The sequence below is a fragment of the Manacus vitellinus genome, unplaced genomic scaffold (assembly GCF_001715985.3).
Source record: "Manacus vitellinus isolate BGI_N305 unplaced genomic scaffold, ASM171598v3 scaffold_10_pilon, whole genome shotgun sequence".
NCBI lineage: Eukaryota > Metazoa > Chordata > Aves > Passeriformes > Pipridae > Manacus > Manacus vitellinus.
Window position 1 is genome coordinate 2,638,823 of NW_021938838.1, and position 18,031 is coordinate 2,656,853.

Here is an 18,031-nt window from a genome sequence, read left to right on the forward strand (position 1 = left end):
GTCTACAAGACAACCCCACCCATCCTTCCATTACTCATACCAGAGAGCCATTTCTGGAACAGAACATGGTCCCTTAATGGCCAAACCACCCCTTTTCCAAGCAGCCAAGCACCTCAACCATGGGAAGGGATGATGGGACTCATACTTAGTCCTGTGCATGGCACGCAACCCACCTGGATCAGGAAGATCAGGGAGAGAGGAAGTGCAGAGAGAGTAGGACTGAAAAGAGACTTCTAAATCTGATATTTCCTACCTCTTTGCAACCAACTCTCACTTGAGGAAACTGGCAGTGTCCTGCCTTCCTCCTTCCCTGGTCTAGTTCCAAGTGGACAAAGCCCTGTGACCTCAATTCTCCCTCTGATGTGTACACACTGCAGTTGTCACAACAATTATTAACAAACACAGTTTGCAACAAGATACAAATTCTTTAAAGCATGGGTGCCACTGAAACCATTTTCCCCAAGATAGTTATCATATCTGCCTTTTGTTAGGACATTCACAAAACATTCTCCTTTGGGGATACCAAGATGCATAACAAGGGTTGGACACAGATTTCAGCTTTAAAACAACTCCACAAGAAGTAACACCCAAGGCCAAAAAAAAAGGCCCCCACCACTGGGAACCAGTTGTCATTCTTTCTGGCATTCCAAGAACATTTATACTTTCTACCAAACACAAACTTTCAGTTTCAAACACAGTGGAAAGAATTCCTGCTACAGTCAATACATATCTAGAAATTAACATTTCTACACAATAAATTGGATATTGTTAAAGAAAGATTACCAATGACTTATTTTTAAAAGAAGCTACTTAACCAACTTAGAGGCTAACCTAAAAACACACATTTCAAACAAAAGAGCAACAGTATTAACTGGAAATACCACTCTATCACATTTTTGTAGTTTTTCAGTGGGAAGAGGGAAAGAAGAGAGACAATACAATGGGCCAATTTTCCTGTCATTTTCAGATTCTTTCCTCTAAATTTGTCAAGTGGAATATACAGACTAAATGCAAAATTATTTTCCTAGTTACCTTCAGATGCAAAGAAGAGCCTGCTTGTCTGAAAGCTTCTCATCTTACTCATTACTCATTAGTTTAGTATTAATTTCTATTATCTGTTAAAATCATCATGGTTGCATTGACAATACCAGTAACTCAGTTTAGGATAATGCTCAATAATTGGAAACTTCCAGACATAAGACAATTATAGTCCTGTCATTTTATTAATAGAAACACACATGCACTACTTCACAGATATAAATTAAAATCTTTATGTCAAATGAACATTTAACACAGGCTGGGAGCCAAAACAAACCTTAACAGTGACTTACCAGGAAGCCTGTTCATGTTGACCCCTTGAGCAGAAAGTCCTATTCCCATGTACCTTGAAAAAAACCAAACAAAATATCAGTCAAGCACCAAATGGCCAAAACACAAGATTTCCTGCAGCAGAAATACAGCAGTAAAATAAACCCAACCCACACACAAATTATTTAAGAATGGTAAAATCATTAAAGATTTTCCATTACTCAAGTCTTTATTGAATCCAAGATACAATGTCAGTGCTTTCTGACTACAGCTACTCTTTAGCTCTTAATTGGTAGGAGAAGGACTGTGAAAGAGTCAGCAACTTAATTTCTGGCTTGGTATTTGTGAGGGGTTTTTACCCATATATCAGGAAAAAAACTATTTATACAGGTGATATATTACATGAGAGTAAACAAATACATAAGGGCAGATATATGAGAACAGATGCCTGTCCAGTCTGTTGAACTGTGTCCAGGAATAGCTGGTAGTGGATGCACAGGAGAGAGCAAACAGTTGTACTTTCCAAGAACACTCTTTCATTGTTCAGCATATATTTTACACAATTTTCTAAGCAAAAGGTGGTCTTTCTGTATTTCACACCCTGTCAGATTTTCATCCTAATCTGGCCACTTTCTGAACCTCTGTAAGCTCTTTAAAAAGGCAACTTCCTGCAGCTCCCACCAGTCGATTCCTGCCCAAGCTAGTTTTGCTTGGTACTTGCATTTTTAGAATTAGAAGAGAGAGGAAAAGCATTTCCCTGTCCAATTTCTCCAGGATTTTCAAGTCCTCATTCATACCCCTCTCCCTGAAGGTCTCTTCTCAAGGTTAACTAATCTCAGACTACTCAACTGCTTTTATGGCAGCTCATCTCTGCCTCTTAATGCTCCTGCTACCCTCCAGTTCTGTAACTTCCTTGAGAAGCAGGGGGTAACCAGAAGCACCAGCATCACTCACAACACCAACCCACGGTGATTATTACAGACAACACTATAACAGTGTTGTGCATTTTGGTTTCTATCCCTCCCCCTCCTCCTTCATTACATTTATATTTTACTGCAGATGAGAACTGAGCTGATTTTTCCACGGAACTGGGACACAACTTGTCCCTGCACTCCAAGAGGCAGCTCAGAGAACATTTTTTTGTGTCAAGTTTGGATTGTTTATTCTGCCCCCATGACAATCACGTCACACCCATCCAGCAGGGCAGTAAGGTCCAGCCAGCCTTCACAAAGTCTCCTCTTCCTCACTGCACACACCCATTTTGTTTCTTCTGTTTCTGTTAATTTGCATGGCTCTGTAATTCTTTTAATATCCCCTGGAAGCACAGCTGCCCTGCTCAGTTTGTTTTCAATACACTTCCATATTTTCAGGTTACTGAGCTTTTAAATGAACAGTCACTGTTGGGCTCTTGTTCACATAAAGGTATAAATCCCAACAAGTTGCAGCCAGTGTCCTGCTGTTCTTCCACTGTATCAGTTTTCTTCCAGTGGCTTCCTCAGCCATTTGCTCCATAAGACATTAATCACATCTGAAAATATTATTTCAGAATTCGACCCCAAAGTTACATTTCTTCAAGTTGTGTGGTTCAAGTCCCTTCCAGAAACTGTTCCCTGCCCTTCACTTCCCCACCTCAGTCACTGTCACCATCACATGGAAATGGTAATAACTGATTTTTTTTCTTGTTTACACAGAAATTTTAATCCTTAGAGACCTACCAGGTTATCAAATCTTAGCCTATGATCTCTCTAATAGCACAAAATAGAATTTTTTTTGGTGAGAAAATACCTTTAAGATCATCTAGTCCAACCATGGACCAAAGACTGCCAGTCCCACCACTAACCCACGTCCCCAAGTGCACAGTTACATGTCTTTTAAATCCCTCCAGGGATGGTGACTCCACCCTTCCCTGAGCAGCCTGTACCAGTGCTTGACAACCCTTTCCATGAAGAAATTACTCCTAATATCCAACCTAAACCTCCCCTGGCACAACTTCTGGCTGTTTCCTCTTGTCCTGTCACTCTGTCACCTGGGAGAGGAGACCATCTTCACAAACATGGCCAACTTTGTCTTTCTTGTACCCTCCACATCTTGGCAGGGCGACCTTCTGGATTCCAAATCCCTGAAACCCAGTTTTACAGCGCCTTAAAATAAGTCAATCCCTACTTTTAAAAACGTGCTCTACTTCTGAAGTGCTCCAGCTCCCCGAGGATCCAGACCCTTCCTCCTCAGACCAACAGAGAGAGCAAACAGGCAAGCAAACTCCTGGCAGGGTATCGACCACATGTACACCACGAGTCCTGTCTGATCACACCAGCTTGAACCCAGCCTTCCTCCTGGTGGTCAAGGAGATGAGATCATCCAGGAAAAGCTGGTTTCTGATCTACAGCACAACCCTGATCTCAAGGATGGAAGAGACTTCAGAGTCAGTACTGTGTGGTCTCATTCCTTTGAATCCTTTGGAAAAAAAAAAATATACACACACATCTCCATAATCAAGACTTTTTAAACATCACACTCCACAGTCAACAGCTCAGCTATTTCATTCTTTAGAACTCTTGAATGAAGAGCAGATAACCCCAATTATTTGTTCCTGTGCTTTAGGGATAAATAAGACTGTTGTTGAATTAATCCTTCAATAGGAACCAGACGATCATTCAAAAACAAAGACTGGCGTGTGTTTTGTTGACAAATGACACTATTGCTGTATTAACTCTCACTTGAGAAGGATAATCCTTTAAAAGCAAAAGACTGGCATCTGTGAGCCTCTAAACACTCCTACCTTTCCAGAGCCCTTCATAAAAAGCTCTCCTCATTATCTCTTCTTTTGACAAGACTCCCCACTTGCTTCCCCCATCCCTGATGTTTTGGGAGGGAAAAGCATTCCTTTAACATTTTAGACCTTCAGCCAGATGTCCCTCAACTCATTCTGGTCAACCTTATTGGTTTTTTCAAGCTTAAAAGTTCATTCTTTCCATTTTTTCTCATCAAATAAAATTTCAACTTTTGGATTGTGTATCCCTATCACCTCTCACCCCTCACCCCCATGTCTAATTATGTCAACTGTCAGCTCATTCTGAGTCTCTCCAATAGTTCACACACTTTCCTCTGATCCTCCAATAAGTCTTCTTAAACGGTCTCCACACCCTCTCAAAGCATTTAACCCTTCTGGTTTTATTAACTATTCTTAAACAAGCTTATTTCAATTTATAAAGTTTGTTTTCTAGCTTTTTTGTTGTTGGGTAGTGGGTTTTTTGAATGAACACTGAAGTGGTAGGGTCTGGGGGCTTTTACAGCACTCCTCAGAGGACACCAAACATGAGTGATTACATTCAGTGCTGTGGAGCAACTTCTAAACACACATTTCTTGTAAACATTTTTTGCACTGCTCGGAGCAGGAGTCAGAAGTTACATCCTTTCTCATGAGCTCCCTGACTCATGAGAGCCTCTCCAAAGCAGTCATTTATGGCATCTAAAAACTGAGCCTCACACAGTCATGTGTCATACATCTATAATAAACTCAATTTTGGGGATATGTTTCCAGCCTTCCAGGCACAATATGGAAGATTGTTCCCTGTTTCTGCAGGGAGTGTTCCAGCTCTTCCTGGCCACATTCTCAGCACACTGGCAGATAAGAGAGAGTTCTTGCTGGCATTCAACTTCCTTATTCCTACAGAGTCTGGAACCTTCTGCTGCCACAGAATTTTCCTTACTACATGGTGAGTTTTGCCATGTTTTATTTCCAGTTACATGTGGGAGCAGTCAGGATCCCAGTCCACAGCTAGAACTGAATTCAAGTTCTACATTGCTTCAGAGAGCAGTGAAAAGTGCCAGCTCTTCCAACTGTCCAAGCCTCAGGGGAGCTGTGATTCAAAGTACCAACTGCCTGAATATAAAGGCACCATCTAAGCCTGGTGCAACAACACCAGAGTACTGCACTGTGTTGTCCCAGAAGGGTGGCAATGCCAAGGAAACTATTGGAAATTAGAGGAAATAACCTAATAGGCGAACTCAGATAAAACAGTTCACCTCCCACTTCAGCTAATCCTGCTTAACTTCATTATTTTCTATGCAGATTCATCCTCCCTCTTTTGTGTACAGCAGGAAATCCCACACACATAACCAAGGGCAAAACTCATAAATAGTATCTTTCCATTTTGAGACAACACAGCTTTAAAGTAGGGTTGGAAGCTTGTATTTTTATAAAAAGCAAGTACTACAACTCGACAAATTCTAAATTTAAGATTACACTTTAACCTAGATACACAACACCATGGAAGTGTGTCACTAAAAAAAAAAAAGAAAAAAAAAAGAACATGACCACAAGCCTTCCTGGTTCACAATTTTTTTCTTTTCAACTCATGTTCCCATTTAAAGCTCAAGATGAACTTTAAAATAAGAACACAATGGCTATAGAACTGTACACAGAATTTGCAGAGAACCTAAAATAAAGACTCTCACTGTGCTGGGTTTCAACTCCACAACCCACAGTTAATATCCACAAATTGTCACAGACTTGGCTGCTGGTTATTGTTTTAGAAGGTGTTACTTTGCTTTTCCCAACCACTATCAATTTATGCATCAGAAGTAATGGATGAAATGGAGCTTTGAGATCTACAAAGCCTCAGACTAAAAATCACTCTCCTGAAAACTGGGAGGAGAAAAAAAACCAACTCATCTTCAACTCCCCCACTCCCAAAAGCACCAGCTGCTTTCTGAACTTCTTGGAGCAGAACAGCTTCTCACTTCCTCAATTCCAAATGCTCCAAACCAGTTTTGTGTATGCAACAATTCAAAACCAGTTAAACAGTATTTGTGGGCATCATCACGAGCTAATGACTGCCTGTTTGTTTTTTTAAATTAATCAGTGATGACATTCAATATCATTCAACATAAATCTCAGTAGTCTGCCTGCTGTATCACCCCTGCTTTTGGAGGTTTCAGGGGTGGACAGACTCCCTAGGGTGTATCCATTCACTGGAGTCCCTTTTTGAGGGATTCAAAGAGTCTCTTAAGAAAAGGATGCACAAGGATGTTAGCACTCACTTTCAAATAGGAAAAAAACATCTTTTTTTAGGATTTGGGGCAATGACACATTTGCATCTGTTATCCATCACAGGTAGTGATGGATGCATATAAAGATATATACCTTGACAAAAGCCAGGCAAAAGTGACCTCCTAAAACCACCTTCTCAGCAGTGAACACTGAATACTTGGAACTGCCCCCCACACTTAATATAAGCTTCAAAAATGCTGCATCAGTAGATCAATTCCAAATAGAGCAGCCTGACAAAAATAAACCCAGACACATGCCAGTGATTCAGTCAGAACAGTCTTGTTCCCTCTCACCAGCAGCCTCGGCAGTTACCATAGCACCAAATTCTTCCAGACTTCTCCTGCACCTCAGCCCTGCCCAGGCAACACTGGTTGCTTTTGAAAATCTGACTCAATCAGCCACACTTGCCACGAGCCACAACGTCAGCTCTGCCTCTCTTATCCATGCCCTGGCTCTCCTTGGCCACAGCAGAAGAATGAAGGGCCTTGGTGGCAACCCCTCGTGTCTCCACACACAGCCAGCAGCATTGCCAGGATTTTTCCCTCTAGGTCATCCAGCACTGTGACCATGGTTAAGATCAAGCTCAAAAAGACAAAGCTTTTGGTTCCTTTCCCCAGCTCCCAGGTTCTTCAGCAGTAAACACCAACATGTAGCTGCTCCAGCACAGTGACACCTTAAACAGGACAGTATTCATTTCAGGCTCCTAAGACAACTTGTGTGGTGGATTCTGCAGAGCAGATGTTTTCAAGGCTGCATTTTAAATCTGTGTATTTAAAAAAAAAAAATACATATTTTTCGCTTCTGTCAATAAAAGACTTTCCCTGGAAAAGAGATGGGAAGCCAAAATGATGACTGTACTTCTAAATTAAATTTTAACCCTTAAAGGTAGAAAAGATCTCAAATGCACTGACTCAGGAAGAATTATATATTGTCACTGGGCAGAAATTATCTGAAAAATAATGAAAAAGTTATTTCACAGGAGTGACAATATTTGACTGACCTAAATTGAATCAGAGATCTGTTAAAGAGGATGTTCTAAGCATTACAGAGTCACACGAGTAGAGGAGCCACTGATGGCTGAGTTCAGTTTGTCCCAGAAGGGGAATCCACCCATGTGAGAAGCAATTCTTTGAGTCAAAAGACATTTCTCCAGAACAAACATGACACCCAGAGAGCCTGCCAAAAACTCAACGTAAGAAACGTTTTTTTGCCTAGTCTAAAGCTACTCTGTGTGAGCAACCCACAAAAATCCTTGTGAACCCAGCAGAAAAACTTCAGAACAGACCTGCCCTTTGACAGCAAGTACCTCATGTTGAAATTCCAGCATTTGCATCTGTTTGGCTTTTCCAGGGCAGGAATGAAGAACTCACTGGGTAGAACCAAGGGGAACACAGAAACAGAACTCATGTATACCTGTATTATATATTATTCAGTTTTAAGAATTCCAGGAGCAAAGAACATCTCCCTGGAAAGCACCCAGCACTTGGGAGGCACTGCTGGGTGCAAAATAGAGGCAGGGCAGGAAGAAGAAAGCAGTAAGTCCATGGTCCTCACTGGACCAGGGCAGTATACTTTCAACAAAAGGAACCATTTCTTTACCCAGAAACCTACAAGAATTTCTCTAATAAACTTACAGAGAGTGCTCATCTCAAATGCTAATCCTGACAATCAGCAGGGCAGATTTATTAAGGCTCTGCCAGGAAAAAAACAGTAGTGTGGTCCCCTTGTACTTTTGCTTAACTTGTTGAAAGGTACCAAGTCAGAACAGTAAAACAATCCATGCCATTCTTCTTTCAAGTGGCTGTGAGGTTTACCTACATGGTACAGAAAATTCACCCCATCTGAAAGGTAGGGAAGCAAAGGGGAAAAAAAATACAGTGGTTTAACATGGTTGGGTAATGGCCACAAGCCCAGAAATCTTCTTTCCTGAGCCAGCACCATCCTGGCACAGTACAGCTGGAAGGAGAGATTGGAAGGGATGCCCACATGCACCAAGGCCCAGACTGGAAGAGTTAAACTAGAGATGTTAAATGATTTGTTTTGGAGGCCATGACTTCCAGTAAAGCAGTCGTTCCCTGCTCAGTTGTGAACTCACATTAACATTAACGGTGGAAATTCCTGGGATTGGCATTTTATTACGTGGCTCAGCCAAGGCAATCCAGCTGAGCCAGGAGTTAAACAAGGGCTGTCCCACTCTTCCAGAGGTTTGTGATTCAAAGGCTTCCTGTATCCTGCAATTTCTTCTAATAACCACACCTATCTGGGAGGAATCCTGCCCTCCCAGCTATCGTGCACCCCACTCTTTCAACACGCACAGTTAAGACAAACAAACTAAATTATTAAGTTAGAAGCATTTTGGAGACTTGCACAGTCTCTCATGCAAAGCTCTGAACTATCATTCTCGTCTGAGGTGGGCCCTGACTTCATGCCAGGTTTAAAGAGTGGTGAGAAATGATAACCACTATCACTTCACCACTGGAAACCACACTGTGGGGGGGAAGGGGAACGTTCTTATGAGGCAGCGAAAAAGCAAGTTACATCTGTTTAAAAAAATTACCCATGGCACATAAAATACTGGATTCCAACTGTCTCTGATTCCTCAGTCTAACAATAAATATTTTGGAACTACTTCATAATGGAGTATAATCTCTGGAGTGGAAAGGGTTCTGGTTTTATTCGTGGATATTGTGCTGTTCCGTGATGGTGCTTCAGAAATAGCACTGATGGGCTCCAGAAAGAGTCCCAATTCCCCAAGCAGAGGTCAGTAAAGACAAACAATGCAAGGCTGAAAAGAAGTAGATAAAAGGCAAGAAAATAAAATTTGTAAGAGCTCATTAAAAACAGCTACAAGCATCCTGAGGCATGAGGAGCTCACTGCACAGCAGCCCTTAGGAAGGCAGAGAAGCTGAAGATTGTGAAAGAGGAGGTGAGTGAGCAGAGCAAAACTGGGAGGCAGCAACCTGGTAATATAACACATCTTTTCAGGGTGTTTATGAGTAAACAGTGACAAAACTACAGAGGAAGAATGAAAAGATATTTTTGATAGACCGAGGTATCAAATTCCCAGCTCCCTTCCAATTTTAGGATCGTGTTCAAGTGGTATCTGCCAGCTATAGGAAGGGCCAAATCTGTCCCTTGTTTCAGGAAGGGAAAAGGCTGTGCTGAAGATTAAAAGTGTGTGTAGGAACACTGACAGACAGAAAATACAGAGCAGAGATGAAGGCTTGACCTGAGCACCATTTAAGAAAGAAAAGGCATAATTCAAGTCCCACCAGGCTAAAATCACACTAGAATCCAGAACAACCCATTTCTCCATCTGCTACCCCAACCATCATCACATCCAACAGGACCCCAAACCCTGCCATACACCGTGGTCAAAACCAACTGTAGCTGAAGCAAAGGTGTCCCACCAACTTAATTTTCCAGCTTCAGTTTTTTCACTCTTGACAGCTGACCTGCTCTCTAAGTCAGCTGATATCCAGCAAAGTTCACAGAAACCATGCCAGTGCCCAGTGGTGCCTTCAGTCTGGGAACAGCACAAAGCATTACTGACACTCATTCTCTGATTATTTATTCTGGTTACACCCAACTGAATAAGTAGGATTTTTGTTCAGGTTGTCCTGCTGATTAACCAACCTCACTCCCAAATGCACTGCTCAGTCACTGAAAATACATCAGGGAAGTTAAACAAGTTTCCATGACTGAATGGACTGAAGATTGTTTGACTGCCAGTCTAGGCAACAGGACATTTTTCCTGCCATAAACAAAGCCTAGAAAACAGGAAAGAAAGACACTAAAGTTACCACAAATATCTAACAGAAAGGCATCCAAAAGAAGGCAAGTCATAAAAAGACAACAAGTTTCATTCTGGAGACTAATCTTACAGGACAGTCCATTGTAACAGTCAGCTTTAAACAGCAGCTGTTTTCTCTACTTAAAAACAAGGGGAACAATATAAATGCAATACAGAAATCAGAAGGAAACATTCCACCAACAGGTAGCTGCTTCTCTTATTGTCCCATCTTTACAGGCTAATTTGCTCTGTTTAAACTCGGATTATTAACAATTCTTATGAAAGGAGGATTTATCTGCTAGTAATTAGTGAAATTACAGAAAGAAATACCTGCAATATTTACATAATAACTTCTTTTTTTTTTTAATTATGTGGAAAAGGTGTTACAGGAAAAGAAACACACAAAGTTTTGGCAGATGTACTGATGAAATGAGAAGAGTTTCCCTTTAAGCAGTGACTGAGAGTCAGAGCTTGGGTGAGTGCTGGGAAAGCAACACACACTGAACTCACAGATCTTCACACACTGACATCTCCACAACAAGGAACAAAGGCCTGATGTGGAGCAGAGCATCAACACAAAGAACTTGTAAACAAGCAGGAAGATTGTAGTGTGGAAACAGAGATCCAGCCTGATACCACAGGTACGATGTAAACCCCATTCCTAGAAAAGCAGTTCAGAAGATTAATCTGGCAGCAGAGTGGATGTAACACAATTAACACCATTAGGCTGCAGAGCTGAAGAAAATGAGTCAAAGCTTCACAGTGGATGATAAATTCTTTAGCAGTCCATCACCCCTGAGCTTCACAAGGGAAGAAAAGAAGTCTCCCCTCTATAAAAGTTATCCAGCTTATACAATTTAATTATTAAACAGATAATTCCTCAGATCTATAAGCCTAGAACACATAAATAATTAGTTCCCATTATTCTACGATTTATTAACTGCAGACATATTTTGAAGAACTGAAGCAGAATAATGTTTTCCACATATTCTAAAGATGTTGATTTTGCTAGAGTTTACTTTTGTCATATTCCTACTTTTTCTGTAACAGATATTCAGAAATAGCAGAGGGAAGGGGGAGGAAAAAATAACCAAGCAAAAATAACCCCTTCCTGAAATTTTTCTTCTTTACTGTGCAAAATTTTACAAGTAGCTGAACTAAAAAAAAAAAGAGCCAACCAAAAAAAAGAAGTTATCACAGCCTGAAATCTAGGAAATCACAGACTTCAGTCATACAAGTGAAAAAGTCACACATTGCCATCACTACTTGCATTCCATTTCCTTACTTCACATATTATTTTAATGACAAAATTATATTCTACCATTACAATGGTCCATGATACTGCCATAAAATAAAAATTTCCACTTCACTGATTAAAAAAAGAGGAATGAAAGAACTTATCAACTGCAGATCAGATGTTCCAACCTCACAATTGCTTTACACTGAAAAACTGCTCTCTTTTCCAAGAGTTTAGCAGAACAACACAAAAAAAAAAATAACAACTTGTATGAGATGTCATCAACTGATGTGAAAATGAGTGTCTCTCTACACCTGAGAGCACCAAGGTGCAGTCAGTTGGTAGCTGAGCAGGCAGGACTTGCTTGGGCAAGACCTGCTTGCAAACAGGAACGAGGCAGGAACTGTTTATGGAATCTACTTGGGGGATTTATTTACGTGTTGGGTTGTTTAAATGAAGGTCTGTGGAACAGCATGAATTCAAACAAGCAGACACACCTGCAAACAGAAGAACAACCCCCTCTCTGTGCTGGTTTTGGATTCTTGGAAACCGGGATGGAAAAAAAAAATAAAAAGGGGGAGGAAATCAATTATTTACAGGCTTATCAGCAACAAATAAGGGATCACAGAGCACGTGCAGACACTAGAAATCCAGAGTTCCCATAGAATAGCCCTTCACATATCCTGACAGGCACAACACTCCGAGGTGTCCACAGCACAACCAGCCAATGCCATCAGAGCAATCCAGGGACAGCCCTCTGTCAGCATCTGGAAACCATTAGAGCACATGAGCAAAAGGCTTTTTTCACAGAGCAATCACACTCACCATATGCTGAGGAGAAATGGAAAGTTGGCAAGGAGAAATGTAAGCAGGGAAGAGGGGCAGATGACTTGTTACTAATGTACAGACTGGGAACCAACCAGCACATCTGACCTTTATTTTTCTTTTTCAGTCAGAGAGAAAATAAGCTATTTTTAAGTCTGGGTTATGGTGCACTTGTGTAGGAAAGCTAAAGGAAGATTTTAAATAAACTATGGTATGGACTAGGCTAGATCAGCTATTCAGCCACCCTCCTCAAAGAACTACTTCCCCTCTCTCCCAGAAAACTGCCCATGACCTACACCAGTGCTGACCAACATCTCTGCACAGCCTGCACAGCTCAAAGCAACTGTGGAACAGTGTTGGAAGATGGATACCAACACTCCCTATGGCCCATTTTTTTTCCCACCCTCCTGCTCCTGCCCTTCTTGGGTCTCCTCTTCCCCACTTAACACCCAGAAATCACTTTATCCAGGACTGATCCAGCAGAAAGGCTGCTAACACGATCCAGCTCATTACACAGTCACCAGTGCTGGCACACAAAGAACCACCATGGTCAGAAGAAAAGCCTGACTGGTTCTTCCAACCTTCCTGGGACAGCCCAGAGTCCTCATGAAAGCCCTGGGCTGCCCTGGCACAGAGGGCTGGCCCACCCAGCACCTCCTCTGCCCACAGACCACACTTGCTGTGTTTGCACAGAGCCACCATGGGCAGGCAGTGGTTCTGTCGCCACCAGAGAGGTCAGGCTGCAGGATGCCAGCATGCCCCAAACCAAACCATTCCCAGAAAAGGCAGCTGTGGACAGCAAAGGCAACCCACAGGCTGGGCTGTCTGTCCCAGGAGCAGCTCAGGAATGGAGAGGAGGCAGCAGGACAGGTGACTTTTGCTAGAATCCAGAACCCGTGCACCATGAGGGTTGGCCTCCAGGCTGTCCTCCCCAGTCACATTCCATCACAACCCAGCACGTGGCTGGGGAGGTAAAACCAGTCCAGAGACTGAGCTGGCAGTCAGGAACACACAGTGTCACCCACAGACAGCTCACCTTGCCCCAGCACAAAGAGGACAACATAGATGACTCGTCCTTCTGAGTCACAACAGCCTGCAAGTTGTGGGTTGGCTGCCCTGCCCTCATGAGTCTCTCTCCCTGTTCCTGTTTACCAAGGAGAGATTGTCTAATGGGGAAACAGAGGCCGTGAGATGTGCTGACAAATCACCAGCAAACAGAAACATGTATTGGAGAGAGAGAGGACAAGAGCTCAGTGCTTCAAATACAGCTAAGGTTGGGTTGAACTGTGAGCACCACGGTGATAAAAGCCTGAGTTATTTGTGGCAGCTCAGGAACAGGAGAGTCACAGACATTCCTGCCAATCTGTTCATCCAAGGAATGCTGGAAGCAAGCCATCCACAGAATCATGGAGAGGTATGGACTGGAAGGGACCTTGGGATCTTCCTTCATCCTTCTGCCCAAAGCATAAATAACTCTGAAACTTCTATCAGGTAGTTTGAGGGCTCCCCCAGGCAAATCTGAAGACAGAGATGCCAAAGCCTCTCCAGGTATCCTGTTCTGGTGCACAACCATTTTCATGAGGAAAATTCTTTATGTCCAGCTGGCATTTCCCTTGCCTCAACTTGTGACCCATTGCCTCTTGTCCTTTTGTTCCAGCTGACAACACTCAGGAGACAAGCACACAATGGCTCAGGAATTAAGTACCCAGCAAGCCTTAAGACAAAACTGCTCTACAACACTTTGATTGGAACAAAATGAGGGTTGCTGCAATCCAACCCTTCCCTCTCCCAGCTCAGCCCATCCCTTTATTGACTTGCCTTCAATTAATGTCAGGGAGCAGAACCCTAAAAAATAGTCTCCAATTTAAAGAGAAAAAAAAAAAAGGCAATTTCTGACAGTGACGTCAGTAGATTAAATCACCACTAATTATTTTGATGTGGCCAGCTTTAAACTAGTTATCTCCTTTAACCAGCTCACCACAGGACAGGGTAGCAGACTGTCAGCATGAGGGAAGGAGTAGAAACATATGACAAATGCAAAGGCAGAATCCCACAGTCTCTACGTGTATCATCCTAAAGTGCTGTGGAACCACTCCCTGTGTGTTCAGCACAGACAAGGAGGTGAGGGGAGGGCTGGAACTAGAGACTGCAAACTAAATTCTCCTCTGCTCTTCAAGGATAAGAACCATCTTCCCCCCCCCCCCGAAAAAAAGTAGCAGAAGTAACAGATCTGATTTGTTCTGTGTTACCCAGAAACCTTGTCAAGGCAATTTTTCAGGGGTAGCCTCCCTTCTCCCAGAAAAAACCCAAACCAAACCAAAAAACCCACATACAAAAATCAAACCCAGTAAATAACCATGACCTCTTATCAATCAAGACTAAACCCATCAGGATAGGGAAGGACCACCATTCAGTGAAAAGTAAGTTTCGGTCATCGTTTTTCCTCTCAAGGGATCCTGCTTCTATCTCAGTGCATGAGTGGTGGAAGATCCAAAGCTAAGAAAAACTGACCCAACTTCAGTTTCTTACATGCACCAAATGGACTTTTGGATGCTGTACTTGCTTTGAAATATCCACCAGTAAAGGATTTTACTGATGCTGAGGCAGAAAAGTCCAGTGATGGCAAAGAGAGTTTTCGAAAGTCGTTTTGTTTGCTCCTTTAGCAAAAGCACCATTATGGGGCAGGTCCACTAAAGAGTAGGAGAGACAGAGAATGCAAGAGAGGGAGCTTTTCTGCCAGCAGTGGCAGTCAGAAGCAACCTGTGTCTGTAGTGCTGCAGTCCCTCCCTCCCTCTCTCTCCCCCTGTGCTGGCACCGGGGTTTGCAAACTGAGCACAGGAGCACCCAGCCTGGAAAACGGGGGGAGGCAAGGGTGTGTGTTTTCACTGCTAGGATACAATGTGGTGGGAGGAAACAAAGGGAAGAACCACAGCACACTGGATTTAAATCCCCTTGGTCCTGTGAAAAACAAGGGAGAAGATAAAAACGTGGTCCTGACACCTCAGTGGCCTCCAAAGCTCAGGTTTCGCTACCAGGGTGACACCAGCAACCCAAAACTGGCACTGCCTGATGCCAATCCAAGAACCCTCTTGGCACAGCGTGTCACAGACAGGCAGCATCTCCTGCCAGGCCCATTTCTTACCCTGCAATTTTAGTTGCTGCTGTTTATTAGCAAATGTCAGCACCTGAGCAGAGTGCAGAGCCCTGAACTAACAACTGTGGGCACAGAAAGACGACTGCTTTGAGCAAGATCAGCCAGAATTCCTCAAAGAACACTTCCTGAAATTCAGTGCACCAAAGTCTTTTTTGAGTAAGTCTTTGTTTTGAAACCAAATCACTCGCATTTTAAACCTAAATGTGAAATGCCATCACCAACTCCAGCAAGAGAAACACAGGGAATAACATCACATGATCTCCATCTCACTACCCCACACAGCAGAAATCAAACAACCATCTCCAGAGCAGAGGCTTTACACTTGAAATAACCCTTCTGGAAATGAGCTCAGAGAGATTCCTCTCCCTTTGCTAAAGGGCTTCCAGTGGAGTTTCAAGGGACGTGCTTTGCCACTTACACAGCTTGAAAACCTCTTTTCATTCCCTCAATCCCTTCTTTAGATGTCTGGACTTTTACTCCTTTAAACTGAAGTCACCATGGTGGAATAAACATGAGAGAGCTTCCTAGGAAGAGATCTCTGCCTCAGTTCACTGGTACAACACACAGAGCCTCTGGCAGGTACAATTCAAACTGCTGAAGCTGAGACACAAAAGCACCTTCTCAAGTGACAGCCAGGCAGCAGCAACAATGGAAATTTACAACTACAAATCCCCAGCACCCCCATGGGCAAGGTAAAAGTTGGATTTGTCTCTACCAGCAAAACAAAAACAAGGCACAGGAATGGCTGAGGCATCAGAGAAGCTCTCAAAGCCTCCCCACTGCCCTGACTTTGGATCTGAGCTGTCAGCAGCTCCTGTTCAGATCGCTGTGTGAACACAACATGGCTCTGTGTCTTTGGAAGTATTCTGGAAAGTCACTGTAATTGCAGAGTACAATAAAAACAACAATGGACCACTAATACAGAAAACTCTGATCTTGGGAGACAAGCAGAAAATTCCACTATCTCCCTTCAAGATTGGTCTAGACTGCAGTAAGGATTAAGTGCTGTTCAGTGACCTTTTGTGATGTGATTTCTTCGGAAAATTGTCTTGAAGTTCACTGCAAATGATTTCAATTTTAGCAGTTACATAAACTAATCAAGGGCAGGGTTTCAAACACAGACAAGCAGTTAAACGCCAAGTCAGTGGAGTGAAGGAATAAAGATGGTCTTTTCCCTGCATTTGTAAGGAATTCAGCCCAGCATCCACCTCTGCAGATAACCTAGTAATTATCACAGGCCTAAATGCAGCACAACTTGAGATCCTTTACAAGTAGGACACTTCTCAGTTCAACAATGACAGCAAAAAAATGCAACAGGAACAAGTCATCACTTTAATTTGGTTTTAAGTAGGAACACTTGCTGCCCTTCCCCACAACTCTTAAACTGGCCAGAGTTCAAGTGTCATACTTGAAGGACTGGATTAATTAATTACAATCCCTCCTCCTGTGTGGCTTTTCCTTCCAGATAGTTACACCTGCCATATTCCTCCTTTAGCAATGAACAGTGTCAGGGACATCCACGCACAGAACAGGATGACACCTTATAACGAGTAAAAATTACACCTACACTTGCAGCACAAACCCAGACCTTGCTAGAAATGCCCCCTTTACTGCTTTCCCCAGTGCCCCAGTACTGCCATGACTGCTCTTTACTGTGACAGCACCTCTCTAACAGCCCAAAATTAAGTTCAAGGCTCCTCCTTTCCGTTTCACTCCACTTCTGAGGCATCACAATTCCAAAAATCCGAGTGACCAGACCTTGCCAGCAAGAGGGAAAACTATTTCAATTCGAACTGCACTGGATACCCAGAGCCCATCTCAAACAGCTCAGGAGGGAGCTGTTCAAGTGCCTCTGCCTCCAGTGCATTCCACCACACGCACATCTATTGACCAGGAGAACAAAACCTGCCCGTGCTGTACCTGCCTGGCTCCCCCAGCAGCCACAGGACCTCGAACCCTTCTGGAAAAGGAGGTCAGAGTCCAGCAGAGCTGCCAGACACACACCCCCAGCCACTGAGCTGGAACGAGGCACTTACCCATCTCTACCTTTACTGACGATCTTCACTTCAAAGTAATAAATGCCACAGGCTGCAGGGATGGGGTGTGTGGCCCTGACCGAGGCAGCATCTTTGTGATTTTTACCGTGACCTAAGAAAGAACAGAAATGTAAGTACTGAGGGGGTTTGGCCTCTCACACACCCTGATCTAAAGCCCTGCTGCCTGAGCCCGGCAGGGACCTGCTTCTACACGGAGCCAGCCATTTAAAGCACACTTTTCAGAGAACCAGCACATACAGCCCTGCACTGCCACCAGGGACAATCCCTGCACGACCAGCTCTGTAGTTTTCCCTTTGTTTTCACTGTGGAGTTTCTGAGAAAGACTGTCAGTGCCACCTCTCCCCCTCCCCACAGACGTAATTTGAAGACCAACGTACACAAACAGAAGACGAAAATGATTACACAAGAGGGGAATGACATCAGTGTTTACTAACCAGGGAGGAAAAGGAATAATCGGTTCTCCACTGGGTGGGTAGGGAGGACAGCTCCAACAGCGAGCAAGCAAAACATCACACTCCAAGCCTGTGAGCGGCTATTCGGTGTAAGCCCGAGCAGCCAAAGCCCCAGTTACGCGGCGTGTCGAGGCCATCCGGCCCCCTGGCCG

At 43.3% G+C, this 18,031-nt stretch overlaps 1 protein-coding gene across 2 annotated transcripts in view; it reads right to left on the reverse strand.

Moving 5' to 3' along the window:
* Positions 1-18,011, reverse strand: part of RANBP10 (RAN binding protein 10) — a 65,381-nt gene extending 47,370 nt beyond the window's left edge. Inside the window, exons 1-3 of one of the 2 annotated variants that reach the window (XM_018083062.2) lie at positions 17,862-18,011; positions 17,407-17,518; positions 1,332-1,384 (exon numbers count right to left, since the gene is read on the reverse strand). In XM_018083062.2, the coding sequence (XP_017938551.1) occupies positions 1,332-1,384; positions 17,407-17,518; positions 17,862-17,937 (241 nt within the window). In that variant the 5' untranslated portion in view covers positions 17,938-18,011. Of the gene's footprint in view, positions 1-1,331; positions 1,385-17,406; positions 17,519-17,607; positions 17,836-17,861 lie in introns of those variants that run through there. The other variant, XM_018083074.2, reaches the window with a different exon arrangement.
* Between the last annotated feature and the right edge of the window lie 20 nt (positions 18,012-18,031).